At 39.9% G+C, this 14,813-nt stretch overlaps 1 protein-coding gene across 2 annotated transcripts in view; it reads left to right on the top strand.

The window, feature by feature from the left end:
• Window positions 1–14,813, top strand: part of REL (REL proto-oncogene, NF-kB subunit) — a 45,889-nt gene that overhangs the window by 20,342 nt on the left and 10,734 nt on the right. For both annotated transcript variants that reach the window (XM_017849080.1, XM_017849079.1), the window contains exon 4: window positions 130–221. In XM_017849080.1, coding sequence (XP_017704569.1) covers window positions 130–221 — 92 coding nt within the window. The remainder of the gene's footprint in view (window positions 1–129; window positions 222–14,813) is intronic.

The following is a 14,813-nucleotide window of genomic DNA, read 5'->3' as shown; positions in this document are numbered from 1 at the left end:
AATTGGAAGCACATTCATGCTTTGGTATGTCCAGCTGACAGCATGATAACTTCAGTATTGCTATGTTTGCTTTTTGCAGTATTCCATGTGTTTATAATGCAGTTTTGAATATTGTTTTTTTCCTCCTAGTTTCCAAAATCTGGGTATTCGATGTGTGAAGAAAAAAGAAGTAAAAGAAGCTATTATTTCAAGAATAAAGGCAGGAATCAATCCATTCAATGGTAAGTATGTTTGATAAAATCATTTCTATTTATTTGGGTGTTGATTTCTATTTATTTTTTCTTCCCCCCCCCCCTTTTTTTTGAGATGGAGTTTCGCTCTTGTCACCAGGCTGGAGCTCAATGGCACGATCTCAGTTCACTGCAACCTCCATCTCCCAGGTTCAAGCGATTCTCCTGCCTCAGCCTCCGGAGTAGCTGGGATTATAGGCGCCCACCATCACACCCAGCTAATTTTTGTATTTTAAGTAGAGACGGGGTTTCACCATGTTAGCCAGGCTGGTCTCGAACTCCTGACATCAGGTGATCTACCCGCTTCGGCATCCCAAAGTGCTGGGATTACAGGCGTGAGCCATCGTGCCCAGCTGTTTATATCTTGAACCTGTGTTTTAAGTTCTGTGTTTACTTTTCTACTTGTTAACTTATACCTGTATCTGAGGAATGAAGTATACTATTTAAAATAGTTTCTTCACAGTTGTTGAAAAAAAATCTTAGGCATGCAGAGGTTTCTGGTATTGTTGGAGAGTATCACTGTTTATATAATAAAACTTCAAAATGTTGTGATCCTTTTTGAATGTGGCCTTCCTTATGCCACTTCCAGCTGACAACATACTCTCCCCCTTTTGAATGTTAAATAGGCACTGTGTTTATAAGGTATTGGAGTGCATTTAGTTCAAGGGTATATTCACCAGTAAGATTTAATCCCAATGTGGAAGAAGAAGCATAGAGATAATAGATATCACACAGAGTATTTTCATAGCGTATTTGTGTGTATGTTTATCTACTGTTTAGTGAATTTTATTGAGGATAGCATTTATTAAGTATTTATACTTATGGTACTATCTGCCTTGTGCTATAGGTATAAATACTTAATACTCCCTGACTGTTACTTGTAAGCTCTCTGTATTGTTTGAGTAGGTAAGTACTACCACAGTAGGTGCTGGCATGCTATACTTAGAGCAGCCTCCATTCTGAAGTCTTCTGCAGCTACTTAAATATGCAGAAGTCAGGAATTAATTGACTATAATATTTTCAAAGAATATATTTCTTGGTCATATTTAAGACATCCTTATACTGGTGGTTTGTATTTTTCCTGGATGTATAAAAATAATTTAAGAGCTATGTTGGTAATTTAAGGAATATATTCACAGATAATTACTGTTTTATGAGCCATAAGATCTGCATCTCTTTTCTCTAGGTTTTATTTTTCATACTATTTAATATAAAGCTGAAAGCAAAAGTCCCCTTCTTCCCTTCCAGCCGTAGCAGGGGAGACTGCTATTAAGTTTGACGTATATTTTTCTAGAATTTTCTTTATACATATTTAGTTATATGTAGAAATACATATTTTATATAAAAGGAATCATGCTATATATCCTATTCTACTCCTTCATTTTTTTCCACTCAGGAATATACCTTAAACTTTCCGTGTCAGTACTTACAAATCTTTTTATTTTTTTTAATAGAGTGTTTTATTGTTTGGGTAGAACATAATTTGTTTATTTAGTCATCTTTTTTTTTTTTTTCTTTTGAGATAGTCTTGTTCTGTCACCCAGGATGGAGTGCAGTGATGTGATCACAGATCACTGCAGCGTTGACATCCTGGGCTCAAGCGATCATCCCACCTCAGCCTCCTGAGTAGTTGGCGCACCACCACGCCCAGCTAGTTTTTGTATTTTTTGTAGAGACAGGGTCTCACCATGTTGCCCAGGCTGGTCTCAGAACTTCTGAGCTCAGCAATCCACTTGCCTCGGCCTCCTGAAGTGCTGGGATTACAGGCATGAGCCTCTGCACCCGGTCTATTTAGTCTTCTATTAATGAACATTTATGTTGTTTTCATTTTGTTTTAAAAGCTCCACTGAACATACACTTTGAGCTCTTGTGTGATTATTTCCCTAGGATAAATTTTTGGAAATGGAAAATTTCTGGGTCGAGTATGCTCATTTAAAATTGTGATTCATTGCCAAATTAATAGGCCAGACTTTTAAATTAAAGAGGCAGATAAGTCTAGATGCAATATAAAACAAGGAAATTATGAGTGATAGCTGTCATTTATTAAGCACTTCTTGTATGTCAGGGAGTAAACGTTAGTGCTTTAGGTACACTATTTTATTTAATCGTTGGAACAATTCTGCTTTATGGAAGAGAATACCAAGGCTTTTGTTATTTAACTGTCCCAAATCATGCTGCAAATATAAGTGGTAGACCTGGGATTCATATACAGGTTCCTTGACTCCAGTGATAAAGGGTTAAAAAGGAGGATGCTGTCTGTGGAGTTCCTTTTTCTTAGTTTTGGCAGTTCAGAATCAGGCATGTTTTTTGAGATGCCTGGGCTGGAGTGCAGTGGTGTGATCACAGCTCACTGCAGCCTTGATCTCCCAGGCTCAGGTGATTCTCCCACCTCAGCCTCCCAAGTAGCTGGGACTACAGGTGTGCATCACCATGCCCAGCTAATTTTTTTTTTTTTTTTTTTTTTGAGACAGAATCTCACTCTGTCACCCAGGCTGTAGTGCAGTGTCACAGTCTCGGCTCGCTGCAGCCCCCACCTCCTGGGTTCAAGCAGTTCTCGTGCCTCTGCCTCTCGAGTAGCTGGAATTATAGACGTGTACTATGCCTGGCTAATTTTTGTATTTTTAGTAGACACAGAGTTTCACCATGTCGGCCAGCCTGGTCTTGAACTCCCGACCTCAAGTGATCTTCCTGCCTCGGCCTCCCAAAGTGTTGGGATTACAGGTGTTACCCACCACGCCCAGCAAGAGTTTTTGTATTTTTTGTAGAGATGGGTTTTGCCGTATTCCCCAGGCTGGTTTCAAACTCCTGGGTTCCAGTGATCCACCTGTCTCTGCCTCCCAAAGTGCTGGGATTACAGGTATGAGCCACTGAGCCTGACTCAGGCATGATAATTAATAGTGAATACTCATAATGGCACTTAAAATAGTTCTTGGTAGATAGTAAGTGCTTTATTTTATTTCATTTAATGCTTATAACAACCTACGAAATAGGTACTATTATTAACTCAATTTTATAAATAAGAAAATGGAAGCATAGAAAAGTTAACTCAGGCCTGTAATCCCAGCACTTTGGGAGGCCAAGGAGGGTGGATCACGAGATCAGGAGTTCGAGACCAGCCTGACCAACGTGGTGAAACCTCATCTCTACTAAAAATACAAAAAATTAGCTGGACGTGGTGGCATGCACCTGTAGTCCCAGCTACTTGGGAGGCTGAGGCAGGAGAATTGCTTGAACCCAGGAGGTGGAGGTTGCAGTGAGCCTAGATTGCGCCACTGCACTCCAGCCTGGGTGACGGAACGAGACTCTGTCTCAATTAAAAAAAAAAAAAAATTAGTCGGGCATGGTGGTGCACATCTGTAATCCCAGCTACTCAGGAGGCTGAGGCAGGAGAATTGCTTGAACCCGGGAGGCGGAGGTTGTGGTGAGCTGAGTTCGCGCCATTGAACTCTAACCTGGGCAACAAGAGTGAAAGTCCGTCTCAAAAAAAAAAAAAAAAATTGATTATTAAAAAAAGAAAAATTAAGTAGGCCAGGCACGGTGGCTTACACCTATAATCCCAGCACTTTGGGAGGCCAAGGTGGAGAGGATTGCGTGAGCCCAGGAGTTTGAGACCAGCCTAGGCAATATGGTGAAACCCCATCTCTACAAAAGAAATTTTTTAATTAACCAGATGCAGTGGCACACAGCTGTGGTCTTAGCTACTCAGGAGGCCGAGGTAGGAAAACTGCTTCAGCCTGGGAGGTCAAGCCTGCAGTGAACGGTGTTCTCACTATTGCACTTCAGCCTGGGCGACAGGACGAGACCCTGTCTCTAAGCAAAGAAAAGGAAAGTAATTTGTTCAAGGTTATATAGCTGATGAGTGGTAGCGTTAGGATTTGAACACAGGGAGCCTGGCTCTAAGGTCATGCTTTTAACAGCTCTACCATGCTGCCTGGATGAATATTTATTTGGGGAAGGAACAATCCTGCCAGTTAATCCTTCCCACTATTTATGTTTTCTGTTGTTGTTTACTTGTTTTTAAAACACTCATTCCTTCCCGAGCACTTCAGTGGTTCTCAATTTGAATATGCATAGGAATATCTTAGTACTTGTTAAAAATGTAGATTTCAGGCCTCACTTCCACTAATTTGATAGGGCTGGTATGGGTCCTGGGAATCTGCATTTTAAAAAACATTTTTAAAATAATAGCTTATCCGAGTCACATGGCACCAAAGTATGTTAGCAGCCAGAAGTATCTGTTCAGGTCTGCAGCAGCCCCAATTCTTGCCTCCTCAGGAGACAGAAGGAGAGACTGAGACAAGCTTTAGAGCAGGAGTGAAAGTTTATTAAAAAGCTTTAGAGCAGGAAGGAAAGGAAGAAAAGTACACTTGGAAGAGGGCCAAGCAGGTGACTTGAAAGACAGGTGTGCTGGGAATCTGCATTTTAACAAACATCTAGATCAGTATTTCTTAACTCTTTGACTGTGACCCACAGTAAGAAATAGATTTTACTTTTCAGCTCAATATATATACATACACCACACCCTTAGGACAACGATACCCTGTGTATTAGTCCGTTTTCACTCTACTGATAAAGATGTACCTGAGAATGGGAAGAAAAAGAAGTTTAATTGGACTTACAGTTCCACATGGCTGGGGAGGCCTCAGTATCACTGCAGGAGGTGAAAGGCACTTCTTACATGGCGGCAGCAAGAGAAAATGAGGAAAATGCAAAGCAGAAACCCCTGATAAAACCATCAGATCTCGTGAGACTTATTCACTATCACGAGAGCGGTATGGGGGAACCACCCTGATGATTCAAATTATCTCCCACTGGGTCCCTCCCACAACGCATGAGAGTTATGGGAGTACAATTCAAGATGAGATTTGGGTGGAGACACAGAGCCAAACCATATCACCCTACTACATGCAGTGTACTCTATTCTATTCTGTATCTTTCCTTTCCCTTCTTTTTCTTTCTCTCTTGCTTTGTTAGTGCTTACCCAGCCCACTAAATTAATTTTACAATCAGTGGTTCCCAAACTACAATTTGAAAATCTCTATCTCAGATTATTCTGATGCAAGTGATCCACAGAGTCTACTTTGAGAAACTTTGATCTGATCTACATGCTGAATTCAGCTTCTCAAGTATGGCATTTAAAGCCTTTCATAATCTGGAAGCCTTGCTTTCCATTCTGTCTTTCATTCTGTACCTCAGCTTCCTACCCCACCTTCCTCTACCACTGAGTGCATAACTTGTTTCTGCCATTCTGAACTATCTGCACCGTTAGAAGAGCCATGTTCTTTCTTACCTCTGTGCTTTTATACATGCAGTTCCTTTGCATGAAATACCCTGATCTGCCTGGTGATTTTTTCTTACTCATCCTCCAAGTTTAAGGATCACATCCTCTTTAAAGCCTTCCCTGACCTCTACTCTGTTTTCCCAAAGTACCTGTATATATATGTATGTGTGTATATGTATATATATATATACACACACACACACACACACACACAATCTTGGCTCACCGCAACCTCTGTCTCCCAGGTTCAAGTGATTCTCCTGCGTCAGCCTCCTGAGTAGCTGGGATTACAGGTGCGCACCACCACGCCCAGCTATTTTTTTTTTTGTATTTTTAGTAGAGACGGGGTTTCACCACGGCCAGACTGGTCTTGAACTCCTGACCTCAGGTGATCTGCCCACCTCAGCCTCCCACAGTGCTGGGATTACAGGCATGAGCCACCGTACCTGGCCAGTACTTGTATATATGTCTTTCTTTTTTTTTTTTTGTTTTTTGAGACGGAGTCTTCGCCCAGGCTGGAGTGTAGTGGCGAGATCTAGGCTCACTGCAAGCTCCACCTCCCGGGTTCATGCCATTCTCCTGCCTCAGCCTCCTGAGTTGCTGGGACTACAGGTGCCTGCCAGCACACCCGGCTAATTTTTTTTTGTATTTTTAGTAGAGACGGGGTTTCACCATGTTAGCCAGGATGGTCTCGATCTCCTGACCTTGTGATATACCCGCCTCGGCCTCCCAAAGTGCTGGGATTACAGGCGTGAGCCACCGCACCCGGCCATCCTGTATATATTTCTAATATGGTTTGCTATAACTTTGTTTACATGTTTTTCCTTCACTAAATCATGAAATTCTGGAGGATGAGATCTGTCTTCCATGTATCTCTGGCACATGAAAGAAGCTTGATTAAAATGTGTTTAAAGGGCCAGGCATGGTGGCTCATGCCTGTAATCCCAGCACTTGGGGAAGCCGAGGTGGTTGGATCACTTGAGTCTAGGAGTTCAAGACCAGCCTGGGCAATGTGGTGAAACCCCGTCTTACAAAAAATTGGGTGAGTATAGTGGTGCTTGCTGCAAGTCCCAGCCTGCTCCAGAGGCTGAGGTGGGAGGATCACTTGAACCCAGCAGGCTGGGTTGCAGTGAGCCCAGATCATGCCACTGCACTTCAGCCTAGATAACAGTGAGACCCCGTCTCAAAAAACAAAACAAACAAACAAAAAAATGTTGAAAGAATAAATGGACGAACATGTCTTATTTGTACTTTTCTACCAAAAATATCACAGTTGTTTTCCTTATCTGAGATGCCCCGAAAGCCTTCTCAGTTCTCTTAAGTCTGAGGTAGTATCTTCCTAATTATACCGTATACTCAGCAATTAATCATTTGAAAGTTTTGTGTTATCTGTTAGATCATTTGATTCTTCAGGAATTGTCTTCAAATATTAATTTCATGCTCATTGTGGACAGGGTCTGTGATGGAATCTTGTTTCCATTTCACTTTGGCACCTAAACAATGTATTTGTTTTACTGTTATATAAATCTCTATCTTCTCAGCTAAGTGCTTTGAGCTATTGAGTTTCTGCCTGCACACAATAGATTCCCCAGTTAGTGTGTTTTAAGGCCGGACTGTATCTTTCTTGTCATTAGTTCTTTAAAACTAAGGAACAGTATCTAAGGGGACATAAAGCAGTTTAATACTGTCAAATTTGAGGCTTCAAGTAAAGGATTATTCAAATTGTTTAATATGTGCCAAAGTCTAACTTGGGTGAGGAATTTAAAGACTCCAATGTCAGATTTTAACAGTGTGTACTTAGCTAGAACAAGAGTGGCAGTTAGACTTTGTAGAGGACTCTTAACTGCAAAAGTTGAAAAAAATTATTGTTATTTTTGATACGAAGTCTCGCTCTGTTGCCCAGTCTGGAGTGCAATGGCGCCATCTCGGCGCACTGCAAGCTCCGCTTCCCGGGTTCACGCCCTTCTTCTGCCTCAGCCTCCCAAGTAGCTGGGACTCCAGGCACCCACCACCATGCCCGGCTAATTCTTTGTATTTTTTAGTAGAGACGGGATTTCACCATGTTAGCCAGTATGGTCTCCATCTCCTGACCTTGTGGTCCGCCCACCTCAGCCTCCCAAAGTGCTGGGATTACAGGTGTGAGCCACCGCACCTGGCCAAAAAATTTTTAATTATATATCATTTTCTAGTTACGTGTTTTGGTAATGAAATGTTAGGATTTCTCGTATGCGGCAATTAAACTCCGTAGAATATCTAAACTCTATTATCTAATATCTAAATCTTAATCTAATATTTAACTTAATAACTCTAATATCTAAACTTAAATTTTAAATTTTGTGCAATAAAATTGATTTTGACAATAAAGAATTTGCAATTAAGTTTTATTAGGTATTTTACTATTTTCCCACGAAGAGAATCTTGAGTCGTTATGAGAGTAAAAGGCTGCTATACAGTTGAGTTTGGGAAGACTACATTACTTAGTAGTCTGAAAGGGAATTCAGTTTAATAAGACAAGTAGTCTAACATAGATTCTTATTTCTGAAGTCTGGTCTAATACAAGAAAAAGCCTTTCCTTACAACTGAGAACTTAAAGCTTGAAAAAACTGGCTCATATGTACTTCGTTGTCCTTTCTTCATTGCAGTCAGAGTTTTTGAAGCCTTTTTTTCATTACCCTAGGCAGAACTTGTGTACTTTCTTGCTTTCAGTATTCCTTGAGCATACTTCCATTATAACATTTTTCATGTTGCATTATATAATTTCAGTTTATGTATCTATTTCTCATCCGGATACTCATCTCACTGAGGTCAGGCATTGTCTTTTCATATTTGTATCTAACATTTTACTGAGGTAGCACATAATAGATACTCAATAAGTATGTTGAAAGATTGAGTAAATTAATGATATACTTCTAGTATACTTCTGGCATCTTTACCGTTTGCCTGGCACATGAACACTTAAATGTCAGCTTTTATTATTATATATATGGGATAGTTTATATACTTTTTAAGTAACAAAAATGTAAATTAATTATAACTAAATTCTATATTTTTCCTTAAGTGAGACCTAGTTCATTTTTTTTTCTATTATTTGTAGAGACAGGGTCTCCGTATGTTGCCCAGGCTGGTGTTGAACTCCTGGGCTGAAGTGAACCTCCTGCCTCAGTTTCCTAAAGTGCTGAGATTACAGGCATGAGCCACCTTGCCTGGCTGAGACATAGTTCTTAAAATTGTTATTCCAGGCCGGGTGCAGTGACTCATGCCTGTAATCCCAGCACTTTGGGAGGCCGAGATGGGCGGATCACGAGGTCAAGAGATACAGACCATCCTGGCCAACGTGGTGAAACCCTATCTCTACTAAAAATACAAAAATTAGCTGGGCATGGTGGTGCACGCCTGTAGTCCTAGCTACTTGGGAGGCTGAGGCAGGAGGAGAATCATTTGAACTGGGAGGCAGAGGTTGCAGTGAGCCAAGATGGTGCCACTGCACTCCAGCCTGACAACAGAGCAAGACTCCGTCTCAAAAAAAAAAAAAAAAATTGTTATTCCATATGCTGTGTATTTTTGCCTTGTTATTTATTTTAGTAGTGTTTGACGGTATTAGAATTTTAGAAATGTTACACTTCTAGAGCTAGTAGATATCATAATTGATTTTAAAAATTTAATTCCTGCTTATGAAAGAAATGTAGCATGATAATATCTTCTTGGTTAAAAATGAAATTCTCATTACACACCTGATTTTAGGGTTAAAGGAGTGATATTTCTTTCTAAAGGTAGATTAAACATTTAACATAAAAAGGAAGGGGCTGGGCGCGGTTGCTCACGCCTGCCATCCCAACACTTTGGGAGGCTGAGGCGGTTGGATCACGAGGTCAGGAGATCAAGACCATCCTGGCTAACATAGTGAAACCCTGTCTCTACTAAAAATACAAAAAATTAGCCGGGCGTGGTGATGGGCGCCTGGAGTCCCAGCTACTTGGGAGGCTGAGGCAGGAGAATGGCGTGAACCCAGGAGGCAGAGCTTGCAGTGAACCAAGCGCATCACTGCACTCCAGCCTGGGCGACAGAGCGAGACTCCATCTCAAAAAAAAAAAAACACACACACACACACACACACATGAAAAGGAAGGAGAATAGTTATTACCTTACATTCTTTTGACTAACTACAAAGTGAAATTTTAAACTAGTTTAAGAGGAATTTGAGAGCATTTTATTGGTCTCATGCTTCCTTCCGTTAGTTTTTGCAAATGTTAAAACTGAGTATCAGGCCAGGCATGGCCGCTCACACCTGTAATCCCAGCACTATGGGGCCCCAAGGTGGGCAGATCACTTGAGGTCAGGAGTTCTAGACCAGCCTGGCCAACATGGTGAAACCCTGTCTCTACTAAAATACAAAATTAGCCAGGCATGGTGGTGCACGCCTGTAATTCCCAGCTACTTGGGAGGCTGAGGCATGAGAATCTCTTGAACCCTGGAGTGGAGCTGGAGGCTGCAGTGAGCCAAGATCACAACACTGCACTCTAACCTGGGCTACCGAGTAAGACTCCATCTCAAACAAAACAAAACAAACAAAACTGAGTATCAGTTTTCACTTTACAGAATAAAACACTGCATTTTATATTATAGAATATGTATCTATTAAAAAACTTACAGTAAGCATTATCCTAAATAAGAGAAATATCAGAAGCATTCACTTTGAAGTTAAGAATGAGAAACCAAGGCACACTTTTACCACTTCTATTCAACATTGTAGTGAAGATCATAGCCAGGGCAGTGAGCATTGTAGCCAGTGTACAGTGAGACTCCCCCAAAAAGTAGAGGCATAGGATTGAAAAATGAGGAAATAAAACTGTAATTATTTGAAATTATTATAGTGATAACCCAAAAGATATATAAATGGATTTTTCAAATAAGTTTAAAAGAGTGAGCTTTGCACATTGACACTATAGCCAAGTGAGGTTTATCTCAGGAGTGGTTATTGTTAATTGAAAACTTTTTCCTAATACCCTAATGTCATGACTTTCAGTATAGTCAGCATTGGCAATTTTTGACAGTCTTTTGGAGACTGAATAAAAAATAAAGTTTAAAAGGGTTAGTGGATGTAAAATTAGTATACAAAAGTCAGTCATGTTTCCATACCTCAGCAGCAAATAGCTAGAAAACATCCTTAAAGCAAATATTGTCAGGAAATACAAAGTATGTAGAAACAAAGAAATGATAATCAAGATTTCTTTAGGGGAAATTATAAAATTTTATTATGATATCTTAGAGAATACTTAAATAAATGGAGAGATATTCCATGCTCTCTAATAGTAATGTTGTAAAAATGTCATTTTCCTGGGCTGGGCATGGTGGCTCACACCTGTAATCCCAGCACTTTGGGAGGCCAAGGTGGGCGGATCATGAGGTCAACAGATTGAGACTATCCTGGCCAACATGATGAAACCCTGTCTCTACTTAAAATACAAAATTAGCTGGGCATGGTGGCATGGACCTGTAGTCCCAGCTACTCAGGAGGCTGAGGCAGGAGAATCACTTGAACCCGGGAGGTGGAGGTTGCAGTGAGCCAAGATCATGCCACTGCACTCCAGCCTGGGTGAAGAGCAAGACTCTTGTCTCAAAAAGAAAAAAAAGTCATTTTCTCCCACTTGATAAATAGATTCAATGCAATTCCATATTAAATATGGTAATTCTTGGCCGGGCGCGGTGGCTCAAGCCTGTAATCCCAGCACTTTGGGAGGCCGAGACGGGCGGATCACGAGATCAGGAGATCGAGTCCATCTGGCTAACACGGTGAAACCCCATCTGTACTAAAAAAAAAAAAAAAATACAAAAAACTAGCCGGGCGAGGTGGCGGGAGCTTGTAGTCCCAGCTACTTGGGAGGCTGAGGCAGGAGAATGCCGTAAACCCGGGAGGCGGAGCTTGCAGTGAGCTGAGATCCGGCCACTGCACTCCAGCCTGGGCGACAGAGCAAGACTCCGTCTCAAAAAAAAAAAAAAAAAAAAATATGGTAATTCTAAACAGGAACAGAATACTTTATAGAAAAAGAACAGTGAGGAGAAATTGACCTCATCAGAGAGAAGTATTAATACTAATTAAGGCAGTGTCATATTGGGATAAGGATAGACAGATTGACTAATTGGAGTAGAATTGAGAGCCCCGAAGAGACTCCAATCACCTGTGACCCTGAACTAGAATAATTGGGTAAATCATTATCTTAACTTGTTTTTAGTAATCTTTCTTAAATGTATGTATAGCTCAGATTTATTTCAATATTTAATATTACAAGTGTTTTGGTCTTTGCTTATAAATTTAGTGATGTTTTTGTGACCAGAAGTCTGCCGTAGAAACTTAACTCTTGTTTATATTGATTAGCCTATGGCAAAATTGGTTTTATTACAGTGTTGTTTCACTTGAAGTTGTGATTTCCAAGAACCTAGAGACATCATCCTAGAAGACATTAAGTGAAGACTTACTGTTTGTATAAGCAGATTTGAAATTAAAAATATAAAAGATCTTCTGAAGTTGCAAGAGTGTGCAGAAGTATTATAAAATAGAAATAAATCATTTCAAAAAGAGATATTTCATTTTCTTCCAAAATCTTTCTTTTAAGCTATAAAAGACAGAACTGTTCAATACACATTTTGTCAGTTTAAATCTACATATTCACCCAATTTTATAAGATAAAATGTATAATTATTGAAAAAAGAAAAAGAATTGAGAGCCCAGAAACAGAGCTAAGGAAATATGCGACTTTAATGTATGACAGAGGTGGCATGCCATATCAAGAGGAAAGGAGGAAATGTTTGAGAAAGGAAGCTTAAAAAAAAAGTTATTTAATTAAGTTGGATTCCCTACCTCACATCAAATACAAATATCAGCTGAAGATGGATTAAAGGCTTTAAAGTGAATCAACACTTTAAAAATTTATGGTAGACTATGTTGGTAAACATTTTAATCCTTGGGGTATAAAAAGAGAAGACACAACGTATTTTCTATAAAACTTTTGATAAATTTGATTATATTCTTCATCTCAATTTATTATATTTTCAGTTCTAGAATTTGATTCCTTTTTTTCAGTTTCAAGTTCTCCAGTAAACTCTCAATCTTAATTCCTTGAATATATTAAGTATAGTTACTTTAAATTATGTTTCTGAAAACTTCATTATTTGGATATTTTATGGTGTTTTATTGCCTGTTGCTTTCTTTTTTGAAAAAAAAAAATTTTATTTTGCCTCCTCATGTGTCTGATTATCTAAGATAAAATACCAGTCATTTTCTGTGAAAAAGTATAAAGATTTTAGGCCTACAGTATTATCTCCCTGCAGAAAATTTTCTTCTGGCTAGTGGCCAAGTACACTAGCAATCCCAGATCACCTAAAATCAGTGAATGATTTAGGTTATTTGAAGATGGGCTTTCATCCCTGAAATCTGATATGTTTCCAGTTCACCCTTACTCCTAGGGTATAGCTCTTCCAGACCTCAAATCCCCCAAAGCCTTGGGTATTTATCAGATCCCACATCCTTGGCAGACTCTTAACTCCTTTATTTTTCCCCATAGTTTATTGAGAGTTCATCTCAATCTTCTTAACCATCTCTTAGAAAATTGTCAGGCTATATTTAGATAAAAGTGGCCTCTCATTCTGAACTGTGGGTTTTCTTCTCTTCTATCTTGGTCCTATGATTTTTTATGACCTTGTTAACTCTCTGATGTCATTAGAGAAATTTTGTTTCATATTTTGTTCACTTTCTTATGAGTGAATTGGTCCCAGTTTATGGATTATCATCTGCCATTACCAAAAGTAGAACTTCTTTTTTATTAACTTTTACTTTATGCTTTCTTCAGTAATTTGTAAAAAATATCTAAATGTTTGGTTATTTGATAGGCCTTTGAGTACTTCTTCAGTCATTTATGTTAATTGAGGAAATGTATAATAAATATCAAATGTTTGTAAACCACTATGTTCGATGTCTAGTGGAGATACATCAGACACCCCTTCTGACTTCATTTGAAACTTTGTCTAATATGATAGAAGAGGCATACATAAATGATTATCATGTAAGATTTAAAAACTTTTAAGTGCATAGAAAGATATAGGTCATCCAGACGCGGTGTCTCACGCCTGTAATCCCAGCACTTTGGGAGGCCGAGGCGGGCAGATCACGAGGTCAGGAGATCGAGACCATCCTGGCTAACACAGTGAAACCCTGTCTACTAAAAATACAAAAAAAAAAAAAAAAATAGCCGGGCATGGTGGTGGGCACCTGTAAGTCCTAGCTACTCGGGAGGCTGAGGCAGGAGAATGGTGTGAACCCAGGAGGTGGAGCTTACAGTGAGCCAAGATCGTGCCACTGCACTCCAGCCTGGGTGACAGCAAGACTCCATCTCAAAAAAAAAAGAAAGGTATAGGTCAAGTCTTGCCCTGATTTAGAGAGGAGAAATATTCCTTCCACTGCAGAGGATGAAGTTAGGCTTTATAGAAAAGAAGTTTTGAACTGGGTTTTCAGCCTTACACTGAATTTTGCATTGGGTAAAAATGGGTATCTGTCGTTCTTGCCTGTCAGTAGTTTTTAACCATGTTGTGCAGAGATGAAAGTAATTCTGATGCAGTAGTAATTGTATTTCCACACATTGAGAAGATTCAAAGCAAAATCTCATAAATAGTGATTTTTTTTGAGAGGTAGGTAAAATTTCTTCCCTGTAGTAGAGCTATTATGTGACTAAATGTTTTTAAACTTTGGCTTATTGACCAGTTTATTTATTTTTCTTTTATGTAATATTTAAAAATATTTAAAATAAACTTTTATTGAGATGCAATAAAATCTACCAGAATATATCCTGCCACATAACCACCACCACAATCAAGATATGGAACATTTCCGTTACCCCCTAAAATTTCCTTGGTCCCCTTCTCACTCATTTCCCTATCCTGCCTCTGCCTCAGTCAATTACTAATCTGCCTTCTGTCACTGGGAGATTAATCTCCAGTTTAATCTTTTCTAAAACTGCATATAAATGGAAGCATACGGGCCGGGCGCGGTGGCTCAAGCCTGTAATCCCAGCACTTTGGGAGGCCGAGACGGGCGGATCACGAGGTCAGGAGATTGAGACCATCCTTGCTAACACGGTGAAACCCCGTCTGTACTAAAAAAATACAAAAAACTAGCCGGGCGCGGTGGCGGGCGCCTGTAGTCCCAGCTACCCGGAGGCTGAGGCAGGAGAATGGCGTAAACCCGGGAGGCGGAGCTTGCAGTGAGCTGAGATCCGGCGACTGCACTCCAGCCTGGGCGACAGAGCCAGACT

The sequence above is a fragment of the Rhinopithecus bieti genome, unplaced genomic scaffold, assembly GCF_001698545.2.
Source record: "Rhinopithecus bieti isolate Rb0 unplaced genomic scaffold, ASM169854v2 scaffold_30775, whole genome shotgun sequence".
In the NCBI taxonomy this organism is placed as follows: domain Eukaryota; kingdom Metazoa; phylum Chordata; class Mammalia; order Primates; family Cercopithecidae; genus Rhinopithecus; species Rhinopithecus bieti.
This window is presented reverse-complemented; position numbering and strand designations above follow the sequence as displayed.